General features: G+C 45.1%; 1 protein-coding gene across 2 annotated transcripts in view; it reads right to left on the bottom strand.

Moving 5' to 3' along the window:
• Nucleotides 1-25,026, bottom strand: part of LOC137332851 (sodium- and chloride-dependent neutral and basic amino acid transporter B(0+)-like) — a 117,747-nt gene that overhangs the window by 32,867 nt on the left and 59,854 nt on the right. For both annotated transcript variants that reach the window (XM_067996805.1, XM_067996806.1), the window contains exons 7-10: nt 16,646-16,784; nt 14,551-14,683; nt 13,594-13,734; nt 12,394-12,622 (exon numbers count right to left, since the gene is read on the bottom strand). In XM_067996805.1, coding sequence (XP_067852906.1) covers nt 12,394-12,622; nt 13,594-13,734; nt 14,551-14,683; nt 16,646-16,784 — 642 coding nt within the window. The remainder of the gene's footprint in view (nt 1-12,393; nt 12,623-13,593; nt 13,735-14,550; nt 14,684-16,645; nt 16,785-25,026) is intronic.

Here is a 25,026-nt window from a genome sequence, read left to right as displayed (position 1 = left end):
TTCCGCACGTCTCACCCGTTGCCCCCCTCTCAACCAGTACCCGCAATGCTGCCCCCTCTCCAGGTGGCCGAGTCTGCCCCTGCACAGGTGCAGGTGGAGCAGGCTTTGGAGGGGCCCTCACGGGCACCGAAACCCAGAGGGCGCCCGCGCAAAGCATCTCATCGGTCAGGGCATGGACAAGAGCAACCTGCCACTACCTCTGCTGCAGCCACAGGGGTAGCACCACGTAGGGGTTCCCGTAAACGTAAGGTGAAGGTTTTGTGAGCACAAAGGGGATGCACAAGGGTGTAAGACAAAATGTCATGTTTTTGATGTACTTTTGTTTGTTTTGCAAAAAATCATTAAAAATTGTTATCACCACTACTGCCACGTCTTTGCAAATCTTGTCTGGTTTGTACAATAATGCCCTTTCCTGAGGATCACCATGAAGACCCACACCTGATGCCACCCGTTGTGTCACTGCAGAGAGGGTGTCGGTGTATTTGCAGGCCTCTTTTGTGCAGACAACTGAGAGACACCGGTGATGTCCACGGTGGCACCCTGGAAGGATGCGGAGGAGAAGTTGTTGAGGGCAGTGGTGACTTTGACAGCGACAGGTAAGAAGATGGTGCTCGGGCCAGCCGGGAGTAGCTCGGCATCAAGGAGGCTGCAGATGTCTATGACTGCATGTCGAGTGACTCTGAGCCTCCGTGTGCACTGCTGCTCAGAGAGGTCCAGGAAGCTGAGCCTCGGTCTGTCGACCCTGTGGTGAGGGTAGTGCCTTCTGCGATGCACCTCTCTCTGCAGTTGCCCTCCCTCCTGCTGTGCAGGTGGATGTGTCACAGCACTGTATTGTGGAGCTCCACGTGTCAGAGGTGGACAGCGTGGCCGGCGAGGTTGGTGATGCTGTTCGTCCTCCGAGGAGGTCATGACTGCAGCTGTGGCTATAGAAGATGTATGTTTGAGGGGGTCCGCAAGGTAGGTAAATGTGTCTGCACAAGAGGGTTGAGGTTGCAAGTTTGTGATTTTTTGTGTTAGGAGGAGGGTGATGCAGGCCAAACTTTGTCCAAAGTGACAGAGTGGCCTCCTGCAATGAGTGAGGGTCTCCCCTCCGCACCTGTCAAATGGACCTTTGCAGCTGCCACAGGCTGGTGGCTGCAACACGTCCATTTCAACTGGGAGTGTTTCCCCCAGCCCTCCTAAAATATCCTCCAAATCAGCTCTCCTAACGACCTGAAGTATCAAATTAATTGATTTACGTGGGATCCCGCCGGCTTTAATTGCTGGCAGGAGTCCCGCATATGGGGGCTGCACGCACATCTAAGCACGTCATTGGGGAACCCAGAAGTGGGTGGGTTGGAGCCGGGCTCCAGACCCATCCCAGGAAGCCCCAATTTTCGGAGCCCCCCCCGCCACAAACGCACCCGCTCGGCCTTCTGAAAATCGAGCCCACTGACTCTATAATGTGTTTTTATAATACATGTCACTCAGTCTATAATATGTATTTAAATATATGTCACTGACAGTTTTCTATGCATTTCCTGAAAGGACGGTGGAAGCAGATTCAATAGTAACTTTCAATGGGGAATTGGATTTATATTTAAAAAGGAAAAATTTGCAAGGCTATGGGGAAAAAGTAGGGGAGTGGGTCTAATTGGACAGCTCTTCCAAATTGCTGGCACAGGCACGCTGGGCTCAATGGCTTCCTTCTGTGCTCTATGATTCTATGTATTTCTAATATAAATCACTGACCCTATATTATACATTTCTAATATAAATCACTGACTCTATATTATGTATTTACATTATAAATCACTGATTCTATATATTGCATTTGTAATATAAATAACTGAATCTTTACCCCCAAATAAACTGGCAAGAAGAGGTAGGGAATGGAGAAAAGGAAATGGTGTTTACACAGTGTGTATATAGCTCCTTTTTTTTTATTCATTCACGGGATGTGGGCGTCGCTGGCAAGGCCGGCATTTATTGCCCATCCCTAAGAGGGCAATTAAGAATCAACCACATTGCTGTGGGTCTGGAGTCACATATAGGCCAGACCAGGTAAGGACGGCAGGTTTCCTTCCCTAAAGGACATTAGTGAACCAGATGGGTTTTTATGACAATCCGATCGTTTCATGGCTATCATTACTGATACGAGTATTTTAATTCCAGATTTTTATTTAATTAATTGAATTTAAATTCGCCAGCTGCCGTGGCGGGATTTGAACTCGTGACTCTGGATTTTAGTCCAGGCCTCTGGATTACTAGCCCAGTAACATAACCACTACGCTACCGTACCCTTACCACACCTGTCTTACCAGTGTGTGAAAAGCCCAACTGGACAGGAATCATTGCTGGATCTACTAATGGGAAATGAACCAGAACAGATAAGAGAAGGAAGCATAGGGGACCATCTAGGCAATAGCGATCATAACATAATAAGGTTTAAAATAATGATTGAGGAAGATATAAGTAAGACAAAGACCAAAGTAATAGACTTAAAAAAAGCTAATTTTATGGGTTTGAGAATGGAACTAGGGCAGGTAAACTGGAATAAAATTTGACAGACAAAAAAAATTGAACAGCAGTGGATAATATTCAAAACAGTGAACAATAGAGTTCAGGAGAAATATATCCCATTAAAAGCAAGAACAAACTAGCCAGTAATGAAACACCATGGATGAATAAAGACATGAATAAGGACAAAATTTAAAACTAATGAAAAAGATATACACTAAGTACATAGACAACAAAGGAGAGGATGACAAAAGGGAATAAAGAGATTAGGAAAGAAGTCAAAAAAATCAGGAAAGCAAAGAGAAACTGCAAAATTAAATTACCAAGGAATATAAAAAGAAAAAGTAAGGTAGTCCACAGACACACAAATAACAAAAGAAAAATCAGAATAGGGATATGGCCACTAAGGGATGCACAAGTTAAATTCACAGGTAATGAAAGCGAAATGGCAGAAATACTCAATAGTTACTTTGCCTCCGTATTTACCAGGGAGACTAACAAGGTGGGCAGGACATTAGAAGAAGAGGTTGAAAAAGATATTAAAACAATTATGATAGAAAGGAGAGGAGATAATTGATAAAACCCTTGGTCCGGATGATTGCATCCGCAAATTTTAAAAGAAGGTAGAGAGGAGATAGCAGAGGCACTAATACATATATATAATTCACAAGAAAAGGGAAAAGTGCTGGAGGACTGGCGAACTGCTAATGTTATTCCTATATTGAGAAAGGGAGCTAGAACAAGTCCAGGGAACTATGGACCAGTTAGCTTAACATCGGTGGTAGGAAAGATAATGAAATCTATACTGAAAGATATAATAGAAAGGCAGCTAGAAAATAAAAATATAACAAAGAATAATCAGCATGGATTTCATAAGGGAAAGTCATGCTTGACCATCCTTATTAAATTCTTTGAAGAAGTAACAGAAAGGGTAATATAATACATGTAATATATTTGAATTTCCAAAACGCCTTCGATAACACCACATTGTAGACTCATGGCTAAGGTCAGAGCAGGTGGAGTCAGGGGACAAGTAGCAGAATGGATAGCCAGCTCGCTACAAAACAGAAAACAGAGTGTAGGGGTCAAGGGTAGCAGCTCAGACTGGAAAGTGGTGTGCCACAGGAATTGGTTCTGGGACTATTTTTGTTCACAACTTACATTAACGATTTGGATTCGGGAATCAGAAATACAATTTCAAAATTTGTGGATCACACCAAATTGCGGGATACACAAAAGAAGAATGCATTAAAATGCAAGGGGATATTAATAAACTTGCAGAATGGTCATGTAATTGGCAAATTAATTTCAATATAGATAAATGTGAGAATAAGGAAGCTACATAAGAGTCTGAACGGGATAGGGGAGCAAAGGGATCTAGGGGTACAGGTACACAAATCACAAAGTAGCGACGCAGGTTAATAAGGCCATAAAAAAGGCAAATCAAGCACTAGGGTTCATTTCTAGAGGGATAGAATTGAAAAGTAAAGAAGTTATGTTAATCTTGTATAGAACCTTGGTTAGACCACACTTGGGGCTCGATTTTCGGGTGAAGGAGTGGGTGCGTTGGGGGCTCTGAAAATCGCTGAAATCCCGAGCGGGTTCAGAGCCCAGCTCCAACCCGCTGACTTCTGGGTTCCCCAGTGACGCGTCCGGGTGCGCGCGTGCCTCCCGAATGCGGAAGTCCCACCGGCAATTAAAGCCGGCGGGATGATACTTCGCATAGTTTGTCAGCTAGTTGAAGTACTTGAAGTACTTAATTGTCTCGACATTTTGGCAGGGATATAATTTTGAAGCATCCTCAGTGTGTTTCCCGTGCTGTGGGAAACACTCCCTGTTGTAACAGATGTGTTTCAGCCAGCAGCCAGTGGGAGATGCAAATGCTTATTTGACAGATGGAGAGAAAATGTCATTTATTGCAGCAAGGCACTCTGTTACTTCAGACAAAGTTTTGGCTGCAAGACCTTTGTGTTTTCATTCAAAATTCTTACTTTCTACTTAAAACTCTGCTGTTCAAACATATTTAACTACTTTGCGGACCCCCTCAAACTCTCACCGTCAGAATGGGGGGCGCCATGGCTGCATTCACTACTACATCCAAGGACGAGCATCATCACCAGCCTCACCAGGCATGGCATCCACCTCCGCCACGTGGAGCTCCACAACACAATGTTGTGCCACAGGCACCTGCAAAAGAGCACAGAGGGCAACAACAGAGAGAGCGCCGTCGCAGGAGGCACTACCCTTGCCACAAGGTCTACAGACCGAGGCTCAGCTTCCTGGACTTCTCTGAGGAGCAGTGCATACGTAGGGTCAGAGTCAGTTGCCAGGTAGTCAAAGACATCTGCAGCCTCCTTCATGCCGAGCTGCTCCCGGTTGGCCGAGCAGCATCTCCTTACCTGTCACTGTCAAAGTCACCATTGCCCTCAACTTCTTTGCCTCCAGATCATTCTAGAGTGCTATCGGGGACATCGCTGGGTTTCTCAGTCGTCTGCACACAAGTGCATAAGGCAGGTCATCGACGGCTTGTTTCGCAGGGCCTCACACTACGTCAACTTCCCCATGGATGGCCTCAGCCAGACAGAGACCGCAGTGGGATTCCACGCTGTGGCTGGCTTCCCACGGGTGCAGGGTGTAATCAATTGCACCCATATAGCAATACGAGCACCTCCACACGAGCCAGGACTGTTCATCAACACGAAGAGGTATCACTCCATCAACACTCAGCTCGTTTGTGACCACCGCAAAAGATTCCTTCACGTGTGCGCCAGATTCTCTGGCAGCTGCCACGATTCCTTCATCCTCTGGGAATCCAACATCACTCTCCTCTTCCACGCACCGAACACTCTTAAGGGCTGGCTCCTCGGGGACAAGGGATACCCCCTGCACACACGTGGCTCATGACACCTCTGAGGAACCCCATCACCGAGCAACAGCGTCAATATAACGACAGCCACATTGCCACCAGGTCTACAATTGAGCATGCTATAGGGCTGCTCAAGATGCACTTCAGGTGCCTTGATCGTTCTGGGGGAGCGCTTCTATATGTACCAGAGAGTGGGATGCATTATAGTCGTGTGTCAACATGGCACAACAGAGACGAGTCCCGCTTGAGGAGGCCCCATCCACATCTGCCACCCACATTGAGGAGGAGGAGAAGGAGCAAACCATGGGCAGAACAACGGCTCACCAAGCTGCTCGTGAGGCCAGTAGGAGTCTCTGATATGTGAACAGTTCTTCTAACATCAGACAGTGTGAAGAGTCCAGTCCTCACCACCTGGACAGAGCAGTGGCCACACCAGCCTCCCCACTCCCCCACTCCCCCACCCTGCACAAAACAGTCCTGCAACTACACATACACCCACTGTAGAGTGCCCCAATGTGTGGCATCAAGTGTCTGCGTTCATGGTGATCTTCATGAAAGGGCCTTATTACAGAAGCCAGTCAAGAATGGCCAAGACGTGGCAGTAGTGGTGACAATAATAATATTTATTGTGAGTTTAACAAAAAGCAAATATAAATAAACAACATGACCAACCGTCATACATCCTTGTGCATACCCTTCGTGCTTACAATACGTTCGCCTTTTGCTTCCGACTACTTCTACGTGGTGCATCCCCTGTGGCTGCAGCAGAGGTAGTGGCAGGTTGCTCTTGTTTATGCCCTGACTGATTAGATGCCCTCTGGGTTTTGGTGTTTAAGGTGGCAGAATGTTGTTCAATGTGAGTCCGAACGGCCGTTATCAGGGCCTGAATGGACTCATTTGTGAACCGTGCTTGAAGCTCAATGGAAGCTAGCCTTCTCTCCATCACAGGCATTCCCGCACTTACCCGCGACAGTATCTCAGAGATGCCCTCACGTCCCTAGTATCTCAGAGAGTTGTTCACGTCCCTGTGACATTGGGCTTGATTTTGCAATGGTGGTGGGTTGGCAGCGGGGGGGGGGGGGGGGGGTGGGGGGGCGGTGAAGGTGCGTGTGGCAAACCCATATGAATAAAACTTACCGTTTCCGATGCGATCACATGTTGATTGATGATAATTAACGTCCTCTCTGGGTTTCGGGCCCAGCGGCCAACCTGATTGCAGCTCCTGACGGCAGCTGGCCTGTCAACATGAGGGGGGGGAGAAGAAATAGTTGGACTTGAAGACCGGGGTGGGGGGGGGAAAGAGTGGCTGATCCGGCGCTGGACTGGAAGACCGGGGCGGGGGGTGGTAGAGGGGATCGGGGGGGATCGGGGAAAAGTGGGGGTTGATGGGGAAGAGGGCAAGATCGGGAGGGGAGAGAGGAAGATCGGGGGGGGGGGGGGGGGGGGAAGAGAGAGGGGAAGATCGGGGATGAGAGGGGAAGATCGGGGGGACATCGGGGGATGAAGAGGGGGACATCGGGGGTAGATGTAATTCAGAGGCGGTGGGCAAGCCGCCAGGTAAGTTAAAAATCATTCTAATGACTTTGTCACAAGTAAAGTGCCTTAAGTACCTCAATGAGGTACATTTGGGACTTTAACTGTCATTTCCGTTTTTGGGTCGCCCGCGCGGACGCACAGGTGGGTCCCCGGGAAACTCAGAAGTCGGCGGGTGGAGCCGGCCTCCAGATCCAAACGGGATCTCCATGATTTTCCGAGCCCCCCCACCCCCAATGTACCCGCAACTGCCTCCTAAAATTACCCCCATTATCTCAGAGATTCCCTCCTGTACCTGTGCCACTATTCCACTCATGCAGGAGTTGGATACCTCCATCCTCTGCGCTATTGTGGAGAGTTTGCGTGGCACCTGTTCCAGCACCTCACAAATGTGCTACTGCCCCTTGATCATTCTCCTTTTAAAGGAGGGCAATGGACCGGGTGCTGGAAGGTGGGATTAGAATGGGCACCTGGTTGTTCATGAAGCCGTCGCGGGCACGATGGGCTGAATGGCCACCTTCTGTGCTGTATCTTTTCTGTTGTTCCATGGTTCTATGGATGGCCCCCAGGGTTCAGCATCTGTCTCCAGCTGAGCAGAGCCTGGAGAGGAGTGCTCCCGCCGACACGGACTCTCCACAGCTGCCCCTGCAACCAGTCTCTGCTCGTGCTCACATGTGCGGTAGCTCACCATGTGGGACCCCAACTAATTGCGGACTAGGACCCACTGAGGCATGAGTATCTGCGCTGGTGGATGGCTCGCTCAGATGTGATGGTGCACCCTCAGCGGCCGGCAAGTCCTCTGAGGAATCGCCCACTGCTATCACAGCGCCCGCTGAAGGCCCTGTAAGAGAACAGAAGGCACTCCTAAGCACGATCATAGATGTGTCATGTTGCGATGAGCATACTGAGGTGCTAAAGATGGCAAGGCATGTTAACATCAATTCATATTGTGTATGCTGAATGTTAAAATTCTGTCACCAGGCGTTTGTCGGGTGGCAATCTCTCCGTCCCTGACGGACAGGCACGCGAGGGTGCGGCTCAGCTCCAGCGCCTCCTGCTCGGCGTCTGTGAGGACGACGGTTTGTTGCGGCCCCCTTCCGGTCCTCACCCTCTCCCGTGCATTCTGGGCTCTCTTCTCCTATAAGGGGAGAATGTACAGATGTGTGAGTGAGTGATGGTGACGTGGCCAACTGATGAATGTATTGGCTTGGGTACGGTTGACCGTGAAAGAGATGCATCAGAGGATGAGTACAGGACAGAACCATGACATTGTATGAGGATTGGGTTGAGTGGTAGTGGTGGGGTGATGAAGTGCTGAGGAAGCGCAGGTAAGTTGAGGTGAGCCTTAAGTGGGTGTGGAGAGTGATGTGATAGAGTAGTGGTGGCAGTGCAGAATGAGTTGGGGGGTGGGGACGGTGATGTGGAAGACCGATTGTAGGAGAATGAATACGTGTACTCACTTTGGCTGACCTAGTTAGGTCATTGAAGCGCTTCTTGCACTGTATCCAGGTGCAGGAGATGTTGCTGCTGCTGGTGACCTCCTCTGTCACTTCGAGCCAGGCCTTCTTGGTGGCAGAGGCAGGCCACTTCCGTCCGCTGCGTAGAAGACATCCCTCCTCCTCCTCACCCCATCGAGTAGCACCTGGAGTGAGGCATCGCTAAATCTTGGAGCAGCTTTTCCCCTGTGCTGCTCCATTGTGATATGTGGGTATTTGCTCCAGGAACAGCCATTGAAGGACTGCCCCTTTAAATAGAGCTCCTCCAGCTGACAGCCTGAGATGCAGGTGCGCAGTCCGCCCGCTGCGCAGCTTTCGGACAGCAAACCCGGAAGCCACGTGAAGTGGCTCCAATTGACCCGTGATCACGTGAGAAATGGACATTTTTTATTGGGCGGGTTACCCACACGCCCAATCACCCCCCCGCTGTCATCCCGCCTCCCTGCTAATATCGGGGCCTTGGAGTATTGTGCACAGTTCTGGTCTCCATATTATAGAAAGGATGTAGAGGCATTGGAGAGGGTGCAAAAAAGATTCACAAAGATGATACCAGAACTGAGAGGATATCCTTATCAGGAAAGGTTCAACAGGCTGGGGCTCTTTTCTACTGAGGGATCACCTGATAGAGGTCTGTAAGATAATGATAGGGTTTGATAGGGTAGATGTAGAGAAAATGTTTCCACTTGTTGGGGAGTCCAAAACTAGAGTTCATAAATATAAAACAGTCACTAATAAATCCAATAGGGAATTCAGGATAAACTTCTTTACCCAAAGAATGGTAAGAATGTGGAATGCACTACCACAAGGAGTAGTTGAGGCAAATAGCATATATGCATTTAAGGGGAAGCTAGATAAGCACATGGGGGAGAAAGGAATAGAAGGGTATCCTGATAGGGTTAGATGAAGAAGGGAGGGAGGAGACTCGTGTGGAAGATAAACACCAGCATAGACCAGTTGGCTGAATGGCCTGTGTCTTTGCTATAGTTTTGATGTGACTTGATGTATAAAGTCTACAGCACAGAAGCAGGCTGTTCGGCCCAACTGGTCTATACTGGGGTTTATGCTCATCCCTTCCCTCTTCATCTAACCCTATCAGCATGTCCTTCTATTCCTTTCTCCCTCAGGTGCTTATCTAGCTTCCCCTTAAATGCATCCATGCTATTTGTCTCACCTACTCCTTGCGGTAGCGAGTTCCACATTCTTACCACCCCTACAATGTAAATCACTGATTCTATATTGGCCCAGATTTTGCAATGAGCAGCGAACGAATGGTGCCTGCTGCTCTTTAGATTGAAATTTACCCACAAACTATCCATGGCTTTTTGGGAGCCAACTTGCTGTAATGGGGAGCTGAAAAAAGTGCAGTGTCTTCTCCTGGGGATCTGTGAGCTGTGTGAGCGGGGCATGGAACCGTCTATCCTCTCAACCAATCAGATTGAAGCATCCTTAACAAACCGCACAATGAGTACCAGGAAGTGCAAGCTACAAAAGTAAATGCAATGTAAAATCAGTTAGAGAAAGCGAGATCAAGATAGGGTAAGAAATATTTAAAGGACAGAGATAAAAGAGACAAAAAGAAAAAGTAAAAAAAATAAAAATGTTAATATTTTTTAAATGTCCAACAACAATTAAAATCAGAAGGAATGAGACTCCACATTTTTAAAAGTTAATTTTCAGTGCCAGAGAGGTTGTTTGGCAGTCATTAAGACTTAGTATGCCGTTAAAAGTTAGCTCAAAAAACTGAGCGTACCTTTTTCTGGAGCGTTTAGTTCATTTGCAGCTGGGCAGGAGAGGAACTTTGCACTGGTCCATTCATTCCAGCCAACGGGATCTCCTTCCCACACAGCTTTCGGAGGAGCAGGGCATTTGGTCGAGTAACTTCCGGATTTCCACGTTTGACTGCGCATGTGCGCTGGCCGGAAGTTGCTCTTCCATTTGCCCTGGAGTAACAGTGAGCATTGTTTCAAAAACAAATTCCGGGCCATTACATATTTATAATATAAATCACTGATTCTATAATATGTATTGGTAATATAAATCACTGACTCTATAATATGTATTTATAATACAAACCACTGACTCTATATTGTGTATTTATCATATTTAGAAGAAATAATGCATTGTGAGCTCTGCATGATGTTTATGTGCAAGGGAAGAACCCCCAGACCCATTCGATGAAGCAGCGTTTAGAAGGAGAGTGTAACGGAGGAGAATGGGGATGGGAGGGAAATACCTGAGCAGAGTGTATTCTTGTCAGACATGTACTGCGACAGCACCACCCAGTGTCCAGGATATTTGAATATCCAGGCTGGATATGTAGACTGTGTTTTGATGTAAAGCTACCTGGTGATCATTCTAATTACCTATCACAGCACCATCTACAGGCATAACTGGCACTGCATAGAATGTTTTAGTGGATCTCACATTTCAAATAAAAACTTTATATAAACAAAATGTCGCGTCAGCAATTTACAATTTGAGTACAAATATACAATGCCAGTGATTGATATTTTCAATAAATAATAAACTACCTATGATTTACTTAGAAAAAGATAATATGATGAAAGTGATTCACATTATAAATACATAAGCTCTGAATTCATTCAGCATTTTCTTTTTAAAATGGAAAACATTAGCACTTTATAATGTATTTATAACGTAAATCACTGGCCCTATATTGAGTATTTATAATGATATTCGATTGCTCTGTGACGTCCTGTTCTGTGACTATCTCACATTTAAGAGCAAAGGTTGAACAAACAAGTCTGTCAATCTCCAGACATTCCAGTTCATTATTCAGCTCCAACCCCTGTCCAGTATAATCCAACCACCATTTAATAGTTTGTTACATTAGGGCCTGAATATCACTTTCCACCAGAATTGCTGCTGCGGATCCAAGTATTGATTTTTGCAAGTCTTTGTACACTGGAACAATTGAGTGTAATTTCATATCTAACAAATGATTGATATCAGAGAGATGGTTAAAGCTGTGACATTGGTTGATATTTTTTAACAGTTCTGGCTATTCCTGTTTATGAATTACAAGCAGCTGGTCAGGTAGTGCTGTGGTTACTTTGTTTAAACTTCAGCAAATTTCTGTTAAATTACAGTTCAAAACTACTGGATCCAAGAGTTTGCCAACAGAGTTGAAAGGCTGAGATCGTTGAGCCCGGACAGTTTTATTTCACAATTTGGAAACATTTTATCAGATGACAACGGACCGGATCTTGCTGGAAAAATAAGAGCGTGTTAATGCCACACATTGTTATTAAAGTGCAAATCAGCAAGCAAAAATCAGGGGATTACGAAATATGCTGAGTTGCAAATCTCTAGTTTGCTGGTCGATTTATGCCACTCTGCCGTTTGCTTCGCACAAACAGCATCTTGCCATTCGCCTCCCCATTATTTTTAAGAACTTACTGGATTTGCACATTAATTGCCCATTAAACTCGCCACAGAAAGTTAAGTCTGGTAATTAAGAGTGTAAGTATCTTTTTAAGATGTGATAATTGTTAATGCAATGCCAAACAACATTCTAAAAGGGAACAATTTAAATGGTTCAATCTTATTCCTGCATGTAGTCAATTGTTATTAGAGATTTTAAAAATGTCAAATTTAACATTTTTAATTTATTTTCTTACTGTTCCTTTCTGTCTCTTTTTTTCCTCTCTCTCTTAATCCAATCTTTCTTTCCTCTCTTTATTTTTCTTTCTGCACCTGATTTGACTCTGATGTACCCTCCTTCTCTGTGGTTCCTTTGTTTCTTTCTCAATCCTTAAATCTCATTGTTTAACGAGCTACACTGTTGGTCCTGCCGTTCACTGAGGTCCTAGATACCCCCTTGCCCTGGCCACATTGTTATCAGCTTGCACTTCCAGCAAGTTATGGTGCAAAAAATTATTGAGCTAAAGGTGCAGAAAAGAGTCTAACTAACGAGGCTTGCCGCGAGATGCCCCACTCCAGCAACATCCGGCCCAATAAGTTTGACTCTGCAGGTACCTGACTGTGCAACCTCTGAAACAGGCTTGTCTTGTATATGAGCCATGTGTCCAAGGATGGAGAAGATGGAAAATCCAGCAAAAACACTTGTAGCACAATTAACAACACAAACAATGATGGTATCTCTGTAACAGTTGTTGTGGAATTTGTTGTAGGATGACAGTGTTATTAAATTGCCCCAACCCACTGCAAGAGAATAGAAAATTTGTGTTGCAGCATCTTTCCAGACCTGGTAAATAGAAGGTAGAATTAGTCAGGAGTGGGAGATTTTATTTGAACTCATTCAACAAATAAAACTACATTAACTATGAGGAACATGGGGTGGGTTAGTCCCACAGCTCAAATGGTGAACTGACTGAATGAAGCTCCCTCTGGTCAATAATGTCTCCCTTAAATCGTAGGGTCATCATTCTGCCTCCCTGTCTACTACTTGCTGTCAAAATCCCTCCAATTTCCCCTGTCAGCCATGTTTTCTAGTGATTGATTTGATTCTTTACTTGCAGCATGTTCATTGAAAGCAGCAACAAAGAAAAGCTTTTCACCACAAAATAAAGGCCCATATCTAAAGGGCAACAAAATCCCCACTAAATTAAAAATCAGATCTCAATATCAATAAATACCATGTCATAGCTTTTATTGTCCACTGTATAGCCACAGTGTGACCCACACACATAGGGGTAGATTTTAAATGTGCGATAGTGCAAAACGGATGTAAATGATTTCAATGGAAATTAAAAATCGGGAGAGATGTAAAACGGGCTGCTGATTAGCTATCAATTCTTTCACACTATCGCACAATCTGCTCCATAGGTTGATAAAATATTTCACTTGAAAATTTTTAATTAATCTGTTCCAATGTTTTTAAAAAATAGGCATCAAGAAGAAATTTCATCGTATCCCATTTCATGTCACCCCATCTTGTCCAGTTTCATCTTATCTCTGCTCTTCCCATCACAACTCTTTCCACCTGCTAACATCAAGATGTCATAAACTGTGATTAGAATTCATCACAGTTAAAATTTTGTCTGTTTTACAGAAGCAAAATGCAATGACAGAAATTAGTTTTCCGATATTTGTACAATTACCCAAAAGCAACACTCAGGTTTTAAATTGAATATCCCAAACAGACAAAAAAAAATTAAACTGCGACTTGACTGAAAAATACAGCTGAAATTCTATGGATTATCTCGCTGTATTTACCTCAGCATCAGCCAGTTTTGAGAAGTCTGACTGGCTTCCAATGTAATATTCAATTCCTTTATAGGCTCCCTCCAGGGTAACACCTCGGATAAGAAGTATGGTCAGAACCACATAAGGGAATGTCGCAGTGAAATAAACCACCTGACCATGGAGAGTAGTTTGTTAGATATTCCTGTATTGCTGGTACAACATTTACAGTATTGCATTCAATTTAATGGCAAATTAATAGGATTGTAATCAAAGCAGAGAAATGAAGCAGAAGACAATTGGAGGAGTAATAACTAAGTGCAGGGTATATTAATGAAAAACATAAAATGGCATTGCCCACTTCATCGTAAAAGAAATTTCTAAGAATTTATCACTTAGTCAGGATTTTTTTCGACATATATTTGACACTGAGCTGCATATTGTAACTGAATTTAAATAACATAAGATTATTCCAACTTATTTGTATCTCATATTCAGGGAAGTAACACATTAAAACAGGGGAATAGATCAGCATGTGATGAATATATTTAACTCCTCACATTTACTCCTCAGGTTTCTTTCCCATTCTCATTATCCAGACAAATTTGATTTCACTTAAATAAAACCATGACCCTAATCTGCTCAATCACTGAGCCAGCCCTGCCCAGCCTTCCAGAGTAATTGGAGATTCATCCAAAGTCCTGTAGCAGCAACTGAAACCCTTAGAAATGAGGGTCACATTTCAGGGTTTGGGGAATTGTTGCTGTTCTTTCACTCAGGAGAAAGACCTTCAGATCTCACTCAAGCCTGCAGTGCTCATGAGTTCTGGATCTCACCGTGCCGCCACCCCCCCCAAAAGAGTCACTGTTAACATCACCTGTGCAATAAACCAGCCCACTTGACAAATGATTTATCAATTCTAGTTTTATTCTTCCAGAAATCTGACTTTGTCAACAGAATGTTAACTCTATTCATCATCAATCGTTTTACCTTTCCTGAAGATTTGATTCCTTTAGATAGCGCTGTCCCAACTATCAGCCAGGCCAGAAGCAGACAGAGGGCTAAATACCAGACTATCTCCCCAGTCTCATCCATTGAACTTGTACGGCGTAAAGCCACTTCACTAAATAAAATGACAACAGAAAGCATCTTATGTAAGGATACTGTTCATTACAGACAGTCACTATTAGATATAATGCACAAAAGTATTAGTCAAATATGAATGGATTTGAACGATATCCAATTTAAACAGAATCAGTTCTGCTTTTAGAAGTGAACTGTTACCAAGAATTGCAATTTGAATTTTCTCTCTATTTCTATTGATGTTTTTAAATATAAAGCTTTTTTAAACAGTGAGTGCTGATGAGATTCCCTGGAGAGATAACTTGAAGGAGTTCCTGAACGTGTTTCATTGACTGCCTTTTTTTTATTCGTTCATGGGATGTGGGCGTCGCTGGCAAGGCCAGCATTTATTGCCCATTCCTAATTGCCCTTGAGAAGGTGGTGGTGAGCCGCCTTCTTGAACCGCTGCAGTCCGTGCGGTGAAGGTTCTCCCACAGTGCTGTTAGGTCAGGAGTTCCAGGATTTTGACCCAGTGACGATGAAGGAACGGCAATATATTTCCAAGTAAGGATGGTATGTGACTTGGAGGGGAACATGCAGGTGATGTTGTTCCCATGTGCCTGCTGCCCTTGTCCTTCTTGGTGATAGAGGTCGTGGGTTTGGGAGGTGCTGTCGAAGAAGCCTTGACGAGTTGCTGCAGTGCATCCTGTGGATGGTACGCACTGCAACCACGGTTCACCGGTGGTGGAGGGAGTGAATGTTTAGGGATTTTGGGTGCCAATCAAGTGGGCTGCTTTGTCCTGGATGGTGTCGAGCTTCTTGAGTGTTGTTGGAGCTGCACTCATCCAGGAAAATGGAGAGTATTCCATCACACTCCTGACTTGTGCCTTGTAGATGGTGAAAGGCTTTGGGGAGTCAGGAGGTGAGTCACTCGCCGCAGAATACCCAGCCTCTGAACTGCTCTTGTCGCCACAGTATTTATGTGGCTGGTCCAGTTAAGAGTCTGGTCAATGGTGACCCCCAGGATGTTGATGGTGGGGGATTCAGCGATGGTAATGCCGTTGAATGTCAAGGGGAGGTGGTTAGATTCTCTCTTGTTGGAGATGGTCATTGCCTGGCACTTGTCTGGCGCGAATGTTACTTGCCACTTATCAGTACAAGCCTGGATGTTGTCCAGGTCTTGCTGCATGCAGGCATGGACTGCCTCATTATCTGAGAGGTTGCGAATGGAACTGAACACTGTGCAATCATCAGCGAACATCCCCATTTCTGACCTTATGATGGAGGGAAGGTCATTGATGAAGCTGCTGAAGATGGTTGGGTCTAGGTCACTGCCCTGAGGAACTCCTGCAGCAATGTTCTGGGACTGAGATGATTGGCCTCCAACAGCTACTACCATCTTCCTTTGTGCTGGGTATGACTCTAGCCACTGGAGAGTTTTCCCCCTTATTCCCACTGACTTCAAATTTACTAGGGTTCCTTGGTACCACACTAGGTCAAATGCTGTCTTACAATGCACTTTTAAAACTACCTGGGTTAGTCACTGTATCTCCCAATGAATTCAGCTCCTTCATGTTCTTAAACATGGTACCTGCTCCCAGCCAGTTTCCCCCAATTCAGTTACCACGTCGATGGGTTAAACACAATACAGTATTAAACTAAACAACACAGAGAAGGGAATATCAGTCACAGATAATTTGAACCATTTATTTTTTAGCAGTTCTAGTGGTGAATTACTTCCTTGAAGAATAAGAAAATAAAAAATGCTCAATAAAGTTTTCACTGTATAAATATTGTTAAAGTAAACCCACGGTGTTAGAAACCAGGGCATTGTTAACTAATGAAAGGGCCCCAGTTGTGATGTTATTTTGTAACATAAGTATGATGTAAATAGTACCTCTATCTAAATCAAACAACTTTTCACTCATTAAACAGGACATTCACTTAACTAACTGTCCCAGGAGGAAGCTACTGGTACAGCTGTGCAGGTTATAGGTGCAGCTATCTGTAGTAATTTACTTACTCCCAGTATTGCTCACTTGGACCCTGGTGAGGAACGTAGATTTCTGATCCATTTGTGCAAGTTTCATTGTTTTCCTGCAGCCATGTTGTATTAACTATTTCAAAATATCCATCATCCAGAGTGAGATTGCAGAGTGGATCTAGAAAATGTGGAATGTGTTTTAGAAGGACATTTTATTGGAACGATGCTGTCATTTCTAGTCATATAATCAGGGCCACTGTTTTACATGGGTGAGGCTGCAGATGGGTCAGAACACAGAGGTACAGTCAGCACATTCCACTCACAGCACAGTCCAGCTCTGGTGGTCATTCTGCTTATAATGGTAGTATTTATTTGACAGATTCTGTAATGCTAGTAATCATAAAACAAAATGAAGGCATTAAAGCGTAAACAGTTCTTTCAATGAAGCATGATTATCTCAGAAGGGATATGGGCCTAAGGCAGGTATATGGAGTTAGATCACAGATCAGCCATGATCTTATCAAATGGCGGAGCAGGCACGAGGGGCTGAATGGCCTACTCCTGTTCCTATGTTCCTATGGTATGAAAGAACACTTAAGGGATAACATATTTCTAATGAAAGATCAGATTTAAAGCACTTTCACTCACTTCTAATAAAGCCTGTACAGAGAGAGCTGATGAACCTATGGGGCACATGACTCATTGGTGTCACATGACCTTCCTTTGGTAACACCTTCCTTTATGACATCCATGTGGACCATGGGTAAAAGTGTTAACTGCTTCCCACATCTAGCTTGACATTCCTTGTGATTATGACCTATGCCATAACCATTATCTACATACTGATTGTCAAGACTATTTATCAATTTTCTTCTTCTTCTTTGGTTTTGTCTTTTCTTCTCCCTCTCCCTCAGTGGTTAACTCTCTGCATTTTTCTCCTTTCTAATTATGATTAGTTCCTACTTTTATTATTCACCAATCATATTACACAAAATATTCCCCTAACTTCAATTTTCTCTCCAACCACATTCTACCAGAAACAAATTCTACCCACCATTTTCCAAGAAGAACCAAGAAAATTCTCCAAGATGCAGTCGCCATGACATTTCCTCATCCACCCTCCTATATCACCCCAAAAATAACACTTCACATTTTAAACACATGAAAATTCACAAAACAATCACCAATTTACCAAAAAACCTGATTACAACAATTTCCTGCCTCCACCATCAGCAGGACACAGCACAACAGGCCTCTGCATGTCCTGGATGCATTGAAGTAGCATTTGTACTCCACCCAACCAGTTGGGCAAATGTTGACCACCATCGCTCCCATCCCCTCCCCTCCCTTCTCTCCGTCCATCTCCTTTCTCTCCTGCCTGCCCCCTTTTGTCCACTCCCCGAACCCCTCTGTCTATCTTTTCCCATTGCACTCCCCTTCTCTTCCCCCTCCCCATCTCTCTTCTTCTCCCCCTCCCCTCTCCTCCCATCTATCCATTCATCCACCTCTCCTTCCTTCCCCAACTCTCCTCTCTCTCCTTCTTCTCCTCCTCTCTTCTTGCCCCTCTCCACCCTCTCCATCCCCTCTCCTCTCTGCCTTTCCTACACCTCAGTTACCGTCACCCATCCTCATCCTCTCTCTTTATCTCTCTCTTTCTCTGTTCTCCCCCTCTCCTCTGCTCCACCTCTCCTTTAATTTCTTCTCCTCATTTTCACCTCATCACCAGTCTCCCTCTGTCAGTTGTCAGTGTCAGCCATGGCTCAATTAGTAACACTCTTGCCTCTGATTCAGAAGGTTGTGGATTCAAGTTTCACTCCAAAGACAAGAGCACAAAATCCATGATGACACTCCAGTCCAGTATGGAGGGAGTGCTGCACTGTCGGAGGTGCTGTCTTTTGGATAAAACATTAAAATGAGGTCCTGTCTGCACTCTCAGGTGGACATAAAAGATCCTATGGCACTATTTAAAGATTAGCAGGGGAGTTCTCCCCGTGTCCTGGCCAATATTTATCCCTCAAACATCACTAAAACAAATTATCTGGTCATTATCGCATCCCTGTTGGTGGGACTTTGCTGCATGCAAATTGGCTGCTGCATTTCCCACCTTATAACAGTGACTACACTTCATTGGCTGTAAAGCACTTTGGGTCATCCTGAGGTTGTAAAAGGCACGCTATAAATACAGATCTTTCTTTTTCTTTTTTCACCCTCTCCCTCTCTGCCCTATCATGGCTTCTCTCCTCTCTTGTCCACCTCCCCGATCCTCTCCTCTCCCTCCCTCCTCGCCTCACCACTTTCCCTTCTACTCTCATCTTCGCCCTCCCATTCTTTTCCCAACCTTTCCTTATTTTCCCCTCACTTACATCCCTCCACTCCACTCCTCGCTACTCTCACCCTCTCACCATATTCCACCCCTCAATTACTGAAATTTAATGTACTACATTAAAAGTAAGAAAGGTATGTATGACTTTAAATTGGGAACTGAAATATCTGTGCACTTGTCGAACTATTGCCTGTCCTCCAACCTAACTTCATGCACATACTACATTTGGTCTTGACACCCCGTGAGCAATGCCGCAGGGGGATGACTAAGAGATAGTGTCATAGTATCTTGGAAGGTACAGCACAGGAGGAGGCCATTCAACCCATCGTGCCTGGACCGGATCTTTGAAAGAGCTAACCAATTAGTCCCATTCCCCTGCTCTTTCCCCATAGCCCTGTAAATTTTTTCCGTTCAAATGTTTATCCAATTTTTAATTTTTTTAATAGGAGCAGGAATAGGCCATACGGTCCTGCGAGCCTGCTGTGCCATTCAATAAGATCATGGCTGATCTTCTACCTCAAGTCCACTTTCCTGCCCTATCCCCATATCCCTGAATTCCCTTAGTATCCAAAAATCTATTGATCTCAGTCTTGAATATACTCAACGACTGAGCATGCATAACCCTCTTGGGCAGAGAATTCCAAAGATTCCCTTTTGAAAGTTACAATTGAATCTGCTTCCACCACTCTTTCAGGCAGTGCATTCCAGATCATGACAACTCACTTGTGTTGCCTCTGGCTCTTTTGCCGATCACCTTAAATCTGTGTCCTCTGGTTACCGATCCTTCTGCCACTGGAAACAGTTTCTCCTTACTTACTCTATCAAAACTGTTCATGATTTTGAACACCTCTATCAAATCTCCTCTTAACCTTCTCTGCTCTAAGGAGAACAACAGCAGCTTCTCCAGTCTCTCCACATAACTGAAGTCCTTCATTCCTGGTACAATTCTAGTAAATTTCTTCTGCAACCTCTCTGAGGCCGTAGCATCTTTCCTAAGATGTGGTGCGCAGAATAAACACAACTTCAGATACAACCTAACCAGTGTTTTATAAAGGTTTAGTGCAACTTCCTTGCTTTTGTACTCCATGGGCTTGATATTACCAGGGCGGCGGGTTCGCGGCGGGGGGTCTATTGGGCGCGTGGGTAACGCACCTGGTGAAATCAGTCTGCCCTGCGCGCAATCGCAGGCTAATTGGATCCACCTACCTGGTCTTCCGGGTTCCCCACTGCTGAGCTGCGCGTCGGGCGGACTGTGCATGCGCAGTAAGCTCTGTTAGCTGGAGGAGCTCTATTTAAAGGGGCAGTCCTCCACTGACTGATGCTGCAACAAATAGCAAAAATTACAGCATGGAGCAGCCCAGGGGGAAGGCTGCTCCCAGGTTTAATGATGCCTCACTCCAGGTATCATTGGATGGGGTGAGGAGGAGGGGGAGGACAGAGGTCTTCCCCCCGGTGGGCGGGAGGAAGCGGCCTGCCTCTGCCACCATGAAGGCCTGGCTCAAGGTGGCAGAGGAGGTAACCTGCACCACCAACATATCGCCCACCTGCATACAGTGCAGGAGGCGCTCCAATGACCTAAGTAGGTCAGCCAAAGTGAGTACACTTACTCATTCCCCTACACTCCGTCTGCCACATCACCGCCCCCCACCCCACACCTCCTTCTGCACTGCCAACACTAATCTGTCACATCACCCCTCACACCCACTCAAACCTCATCCTCATCTTACCTGCACTTACTCACCTCGCCAGTACTCATCCCGCCACTACCACTCAACCCAATCCTCATACAATCTCATGGATCTATCTCATACTCACCCTCTCAGGCATCTCTTTCACGGTCAGCCTCACTCAACCTGCCACTACCTGTGCTGCAGCCACAGGGCATGCATCACATATGTGCAATAGGCAGCGTAAGGCAAATGTGTCGTGAGCATGAAGGGGATGCATAAGGTTGTTTGAGGGTTTGTCATGGTTTTTACTTATATTTAATTTCTGAGCAACTCACATCACATATTATATTGGCACCACTACTGCCACGTCTTTGCGAATCTTGTCTGGTTTGTGCAATAATGCCCTTTCCTGAGGATCACAATGAAGACCCACACCTGATGCCACCCATTGTGTCACTGCAGAGTGGGTGTAGGTGTATTTGCAGGGCTCTTTTGTGCAGACGACTGAGAGACGTCGGCGATGTCCCCGGTGGCATCCTGGAAGGATGCGGAGGAGAAGTTGTTGAGGGCAGTGGTGACTTTGACAGCGACAGGTAAGAAGATGGTGCTCGGGCCAGCCAGGAGCAGCTCAGCATGAAGGAGGCTGCAGATGTCGATTGACTCTGAGCCTCTGTGTGCACTGCTGCTCAGAGAGGTCCAGGAAGCTGAGCCTTGGTCTGTGGACTCTGTGGCGAGGGTAATGCCTTCTGCGACTCATCTCTCTCTGCGGTTGCCCTCCCTCCTGCTGTGCAGGTGGATGTGTCACATCACTGTGTTGTGGAGCTCCACGTGACAGAGGTGGACGGCGTGGCCGGCGAGGCTGGTGATGCTGTTCGCCCTCCGAGGAGGTCATGACTGCAGCCACGGTGGCCCCCATCTGGAAGATGTACATCTGAGGGGGTCCGCAAGGTAGGTACATGTGTCTGGACACCGGGGTAAGTGTGCAAGTTGGTGAATTTTATTGTTAGGATGAGGGTGGTGGAGGCCAAACTTTGACCAAAGTGACAGAGTGGCCTCCTGCAATGAATGAGGGTCTCCCCCCCTACCACCTGTCAAATGGACCTTTGCAGCTGCCACAGGCTGATGGCTGCAACACGTCCATTTGAACTGGGAGTGTTTCCCACAGTACGGGAAACAGTCCCAGTTGTTTGCAAAATCCCACCCCATGTTAAATATCTCCTTAATCAGGTCTCTAAACGACCTGAAATACCTAAATAAATAGCTTAAGTGGCACCCCGCTGGCTTTAATTGCCTGCGGGAGTCCCACATGCGGGTGCTGCGTGCGCACTTCAGCACGTCTGTGGGAAACCCGGAAGTGGGCGGGTTGGAGCCGGGCTCCCGACCCGCCCCGGGAATCCCCGATTTTCGGAGCCCCCCTGCCAGGAATGCACCCGATAGCGGGTGCTAAAATCGACCCCCATGTCTCTATTAATAAAAAAGCATATGGGATACTGGGCTTTAACAGCCTTCTCAACTTGTCCTGCCACTTTCAAAGATTCGTGTACATACACCCCCAGGTCTCTCTGTTCCTGCACTCCTTTTAAAATTGTACCAAATAGTTCATATTGCCTCTCCTCATTCTTCCTTCCAAAATGTATCACTTCACACTTCTCTGCTTTAAATTTCATCTGCCGTGTGTCTGCCCATTTCACCAGTCTTTCTATGTCCTCCTGAAGTCTATTATTATCTTCCACATTGTTTATTACATTTTCGAGTGTCGTGTCATCTGTAAACTTTGAAGTTATACTCTCTATACCCAAGTCCAGGTCATTAATATATATCAAAAACAGCAGTGGTCCTAATACTGACCCCTGGGGAACACCACTGTATTCTTTTCACCAGTCTGAAAAACAGCTGTTCACTATTACTCTCTGCTTTCTGACAGAGTTCTGATGAAAGGTCATCGACCTGAAACGTTAATTTTGTTTCTTTCTCCAAAGGTGCTGCCTGACTTACTGAGTATTTCTAGCATATTCTGTTTTTATTTCAGATTTCCAGTATCCGCAGTATTTTGCTTTTGACTCTGCTTTCTGTTCCCTAGCAAATTTTGTATTAATGCTGCCACTGTCCATTTAATCCCATGGCTTTAATTTTGCAAACAAGTCTATTATGTGATTCTTTATCAAATGCCTTTTGGAAGTTCATATATACATCAACCGCACTACCCTCATCAACCCTCTCAGTTACTTCATCAAAGAACTCAATCAAGTTAGTCAAATACGATTTTCCTTTAACAAATCCATACTGACTTTTATTTATTAGCCCATACTTTTACAAGTGCCAATTAATTTTGTCCCGGTGTATTGTCTCTAAAAGATTCTCCACAACTGATGTTATGCTGACTGGCCTGTAATTGCTGGGTTTATCACAGACCCCTGTTCAAAAAAAGGGTGAAACATTTGCAATCGTCCAGTCCTCTGGCACTGTCCCCATATACAAGGAGGATTGGAAGATTGTGGCCAGAGCCTCTGCAATTTCCATCTTTACTTCCCTCAGTAACCTAGGATGCATCCCATCTTGACCGGGTGACTTTTCTACTTTGAGTACTGCCAATCTTTTAAGTACCTCCTCTTTATCTATTTTTATCCTATCCAATATCGCTATTACCTCCTCCTTTACTGCTATGTGACAGCACCCTCTTCTCTAGTGAAGACGGATGTGAAGTACTCAGTTAGTACCTCAGCTATGCCCTCTGCCACCACAAGAAGATCACCTTTTTGTCTCTAATCGGTCCCACCCTTGCTATGACTAACTTTTTACTATTTACATATTTATAAAAGACTTTTGGGTTCCCCTTCATGTTTGCTGCTAATCTATTCTCATACTCTGTCTTTGCCCCTCTTATTTCCTTTTTTAGATCTCCTCTGTACTTTCTGTATTCAGTTTGGTTCTCTACTGTATTATGAACCTTACATTTGTCATAAGCTTCCTTTTTCTGTTTCATTTTAATCTTTATATCTTTAGTAATCCAGGGAACTCTAGCTTTGGATGCCCTTCTTTTCCCCCCAAAAGGATATATATCTACTCTGTACGAGAGCCACCTGCTCTTTGAAGACCTCCCATTGTTCAATTACTGCTAATTTTTGATTCCAATCCACCTGAGCAAGATCCCTTTTTAACTCACTGAAGTTAGCCCCCTCCAGTTTAAGTATTTTCATATTTGATTGTTTCTTGTTCTTTTCCATAACTATTCTAAACCTAATAATATTATGATCACTGTTCCCCAAATTCTCCTCCACTAAAACGTGCTCCACTTGCCCCATTTCATTCCCCAGATATTCAAATATAAAGACATAGTGGATATTTTTTACCTTCACAACCTGTGTTGTGATCTGCTGGAGTACAGAACCCACCTGTTGTAGAACCTGTCCAATTTCTATCCCATTGATTTCATGCAATGAATATCGACTGGAGTCTACACTGGACAGGTGAACCCTTCTACCAGTTTACTGCCCAGGAGCTCAAGGTGAAAATGACTTCTAACATTGGAGCGAGCTGTCGGCTTAGTAGTAGCATTCCCACCTCCGAGTCAGAAGATGGAGGGGCCGATCCCTACTCCAGACAGTCCTGGCAAGTGGAGACCTGGAGCTCCATCTCTGAATTCTGGATTGAAATCTAGCGGGATACCCATGTCCTGTGCATGTCGGTGAACATCCCTCATTGTATGGGTTGTGAAAGCCCATAAAACCCTTCTGTCATATAGAACTAACCACCTTATCAGCTGGAATAAAAGTGGTTACTTCCATGCAAGGAGCATTCATGTCACAGCCTGTCAGACTGTTAATCAGCCTGCAAAACCACTACTGCAGATGGTTCTCCAAGGGAAGAGTGTGAAGATATGCAAACAACCGCTCTTTCAATTATGACCACAATTGTAACAAAAATTCTCAATCACAACTCAAGGCCAGAAATCACCCGCAGTCCTAGTCGGTATAATAAGATCAGACATCACTCACAGCACCAGTGTGTATAATATGGATCAGACAATACCAGCAGTCCCAGTCTGCATAATAAAGTCAGACATCAACCACAGTCCCAATCTGTATAAGGCCAGACATCACCCACAGCCACAGTCTGTATAATAAAGGTCAGATATCACTGACAGTCCCAATCTGTATAAGGCCAGATGTCACCAGCAGTCCCAGTCTGTATAATAAGGTCAGACATCACCCACAGTCCCAATACGTATAAGGGGTGGACATTACCCACAGTCCCAGTCTGTATAATATGGGACAGAGATCACCCGCAGTCCCAATTCGTATAATAAGGTCAGGCATCACCTACAGTCCCAGTCTGTATAAGAGTCAGACATCACCCACAGTCCCGGTCTGTATAATAAGGGTCAGACATCATCCACAGTCCCAGCCTGTATAATAAGTCATAGAGTC

The sequence above is a fragment of the Heptranchias perlo genome, chromosome 15 (assembly GCF_035084215.1).
Source record: "Heptranchias perlo isolate sHepPer1 chromosome 15, sHepPer1.hap1, whole genome shotgun sequence".
NCBI classification, from domain to species: domain Eukaryota; kingdom Metazoa; phylum Chordata; class Chondrichthyes; order Hexanchiformes; family Hexanchidae; genus Heptranchias; species Heptranchias perlo.
This window is presented reverse-complemented; position numbering and strand designations above follow the sequence as displayed.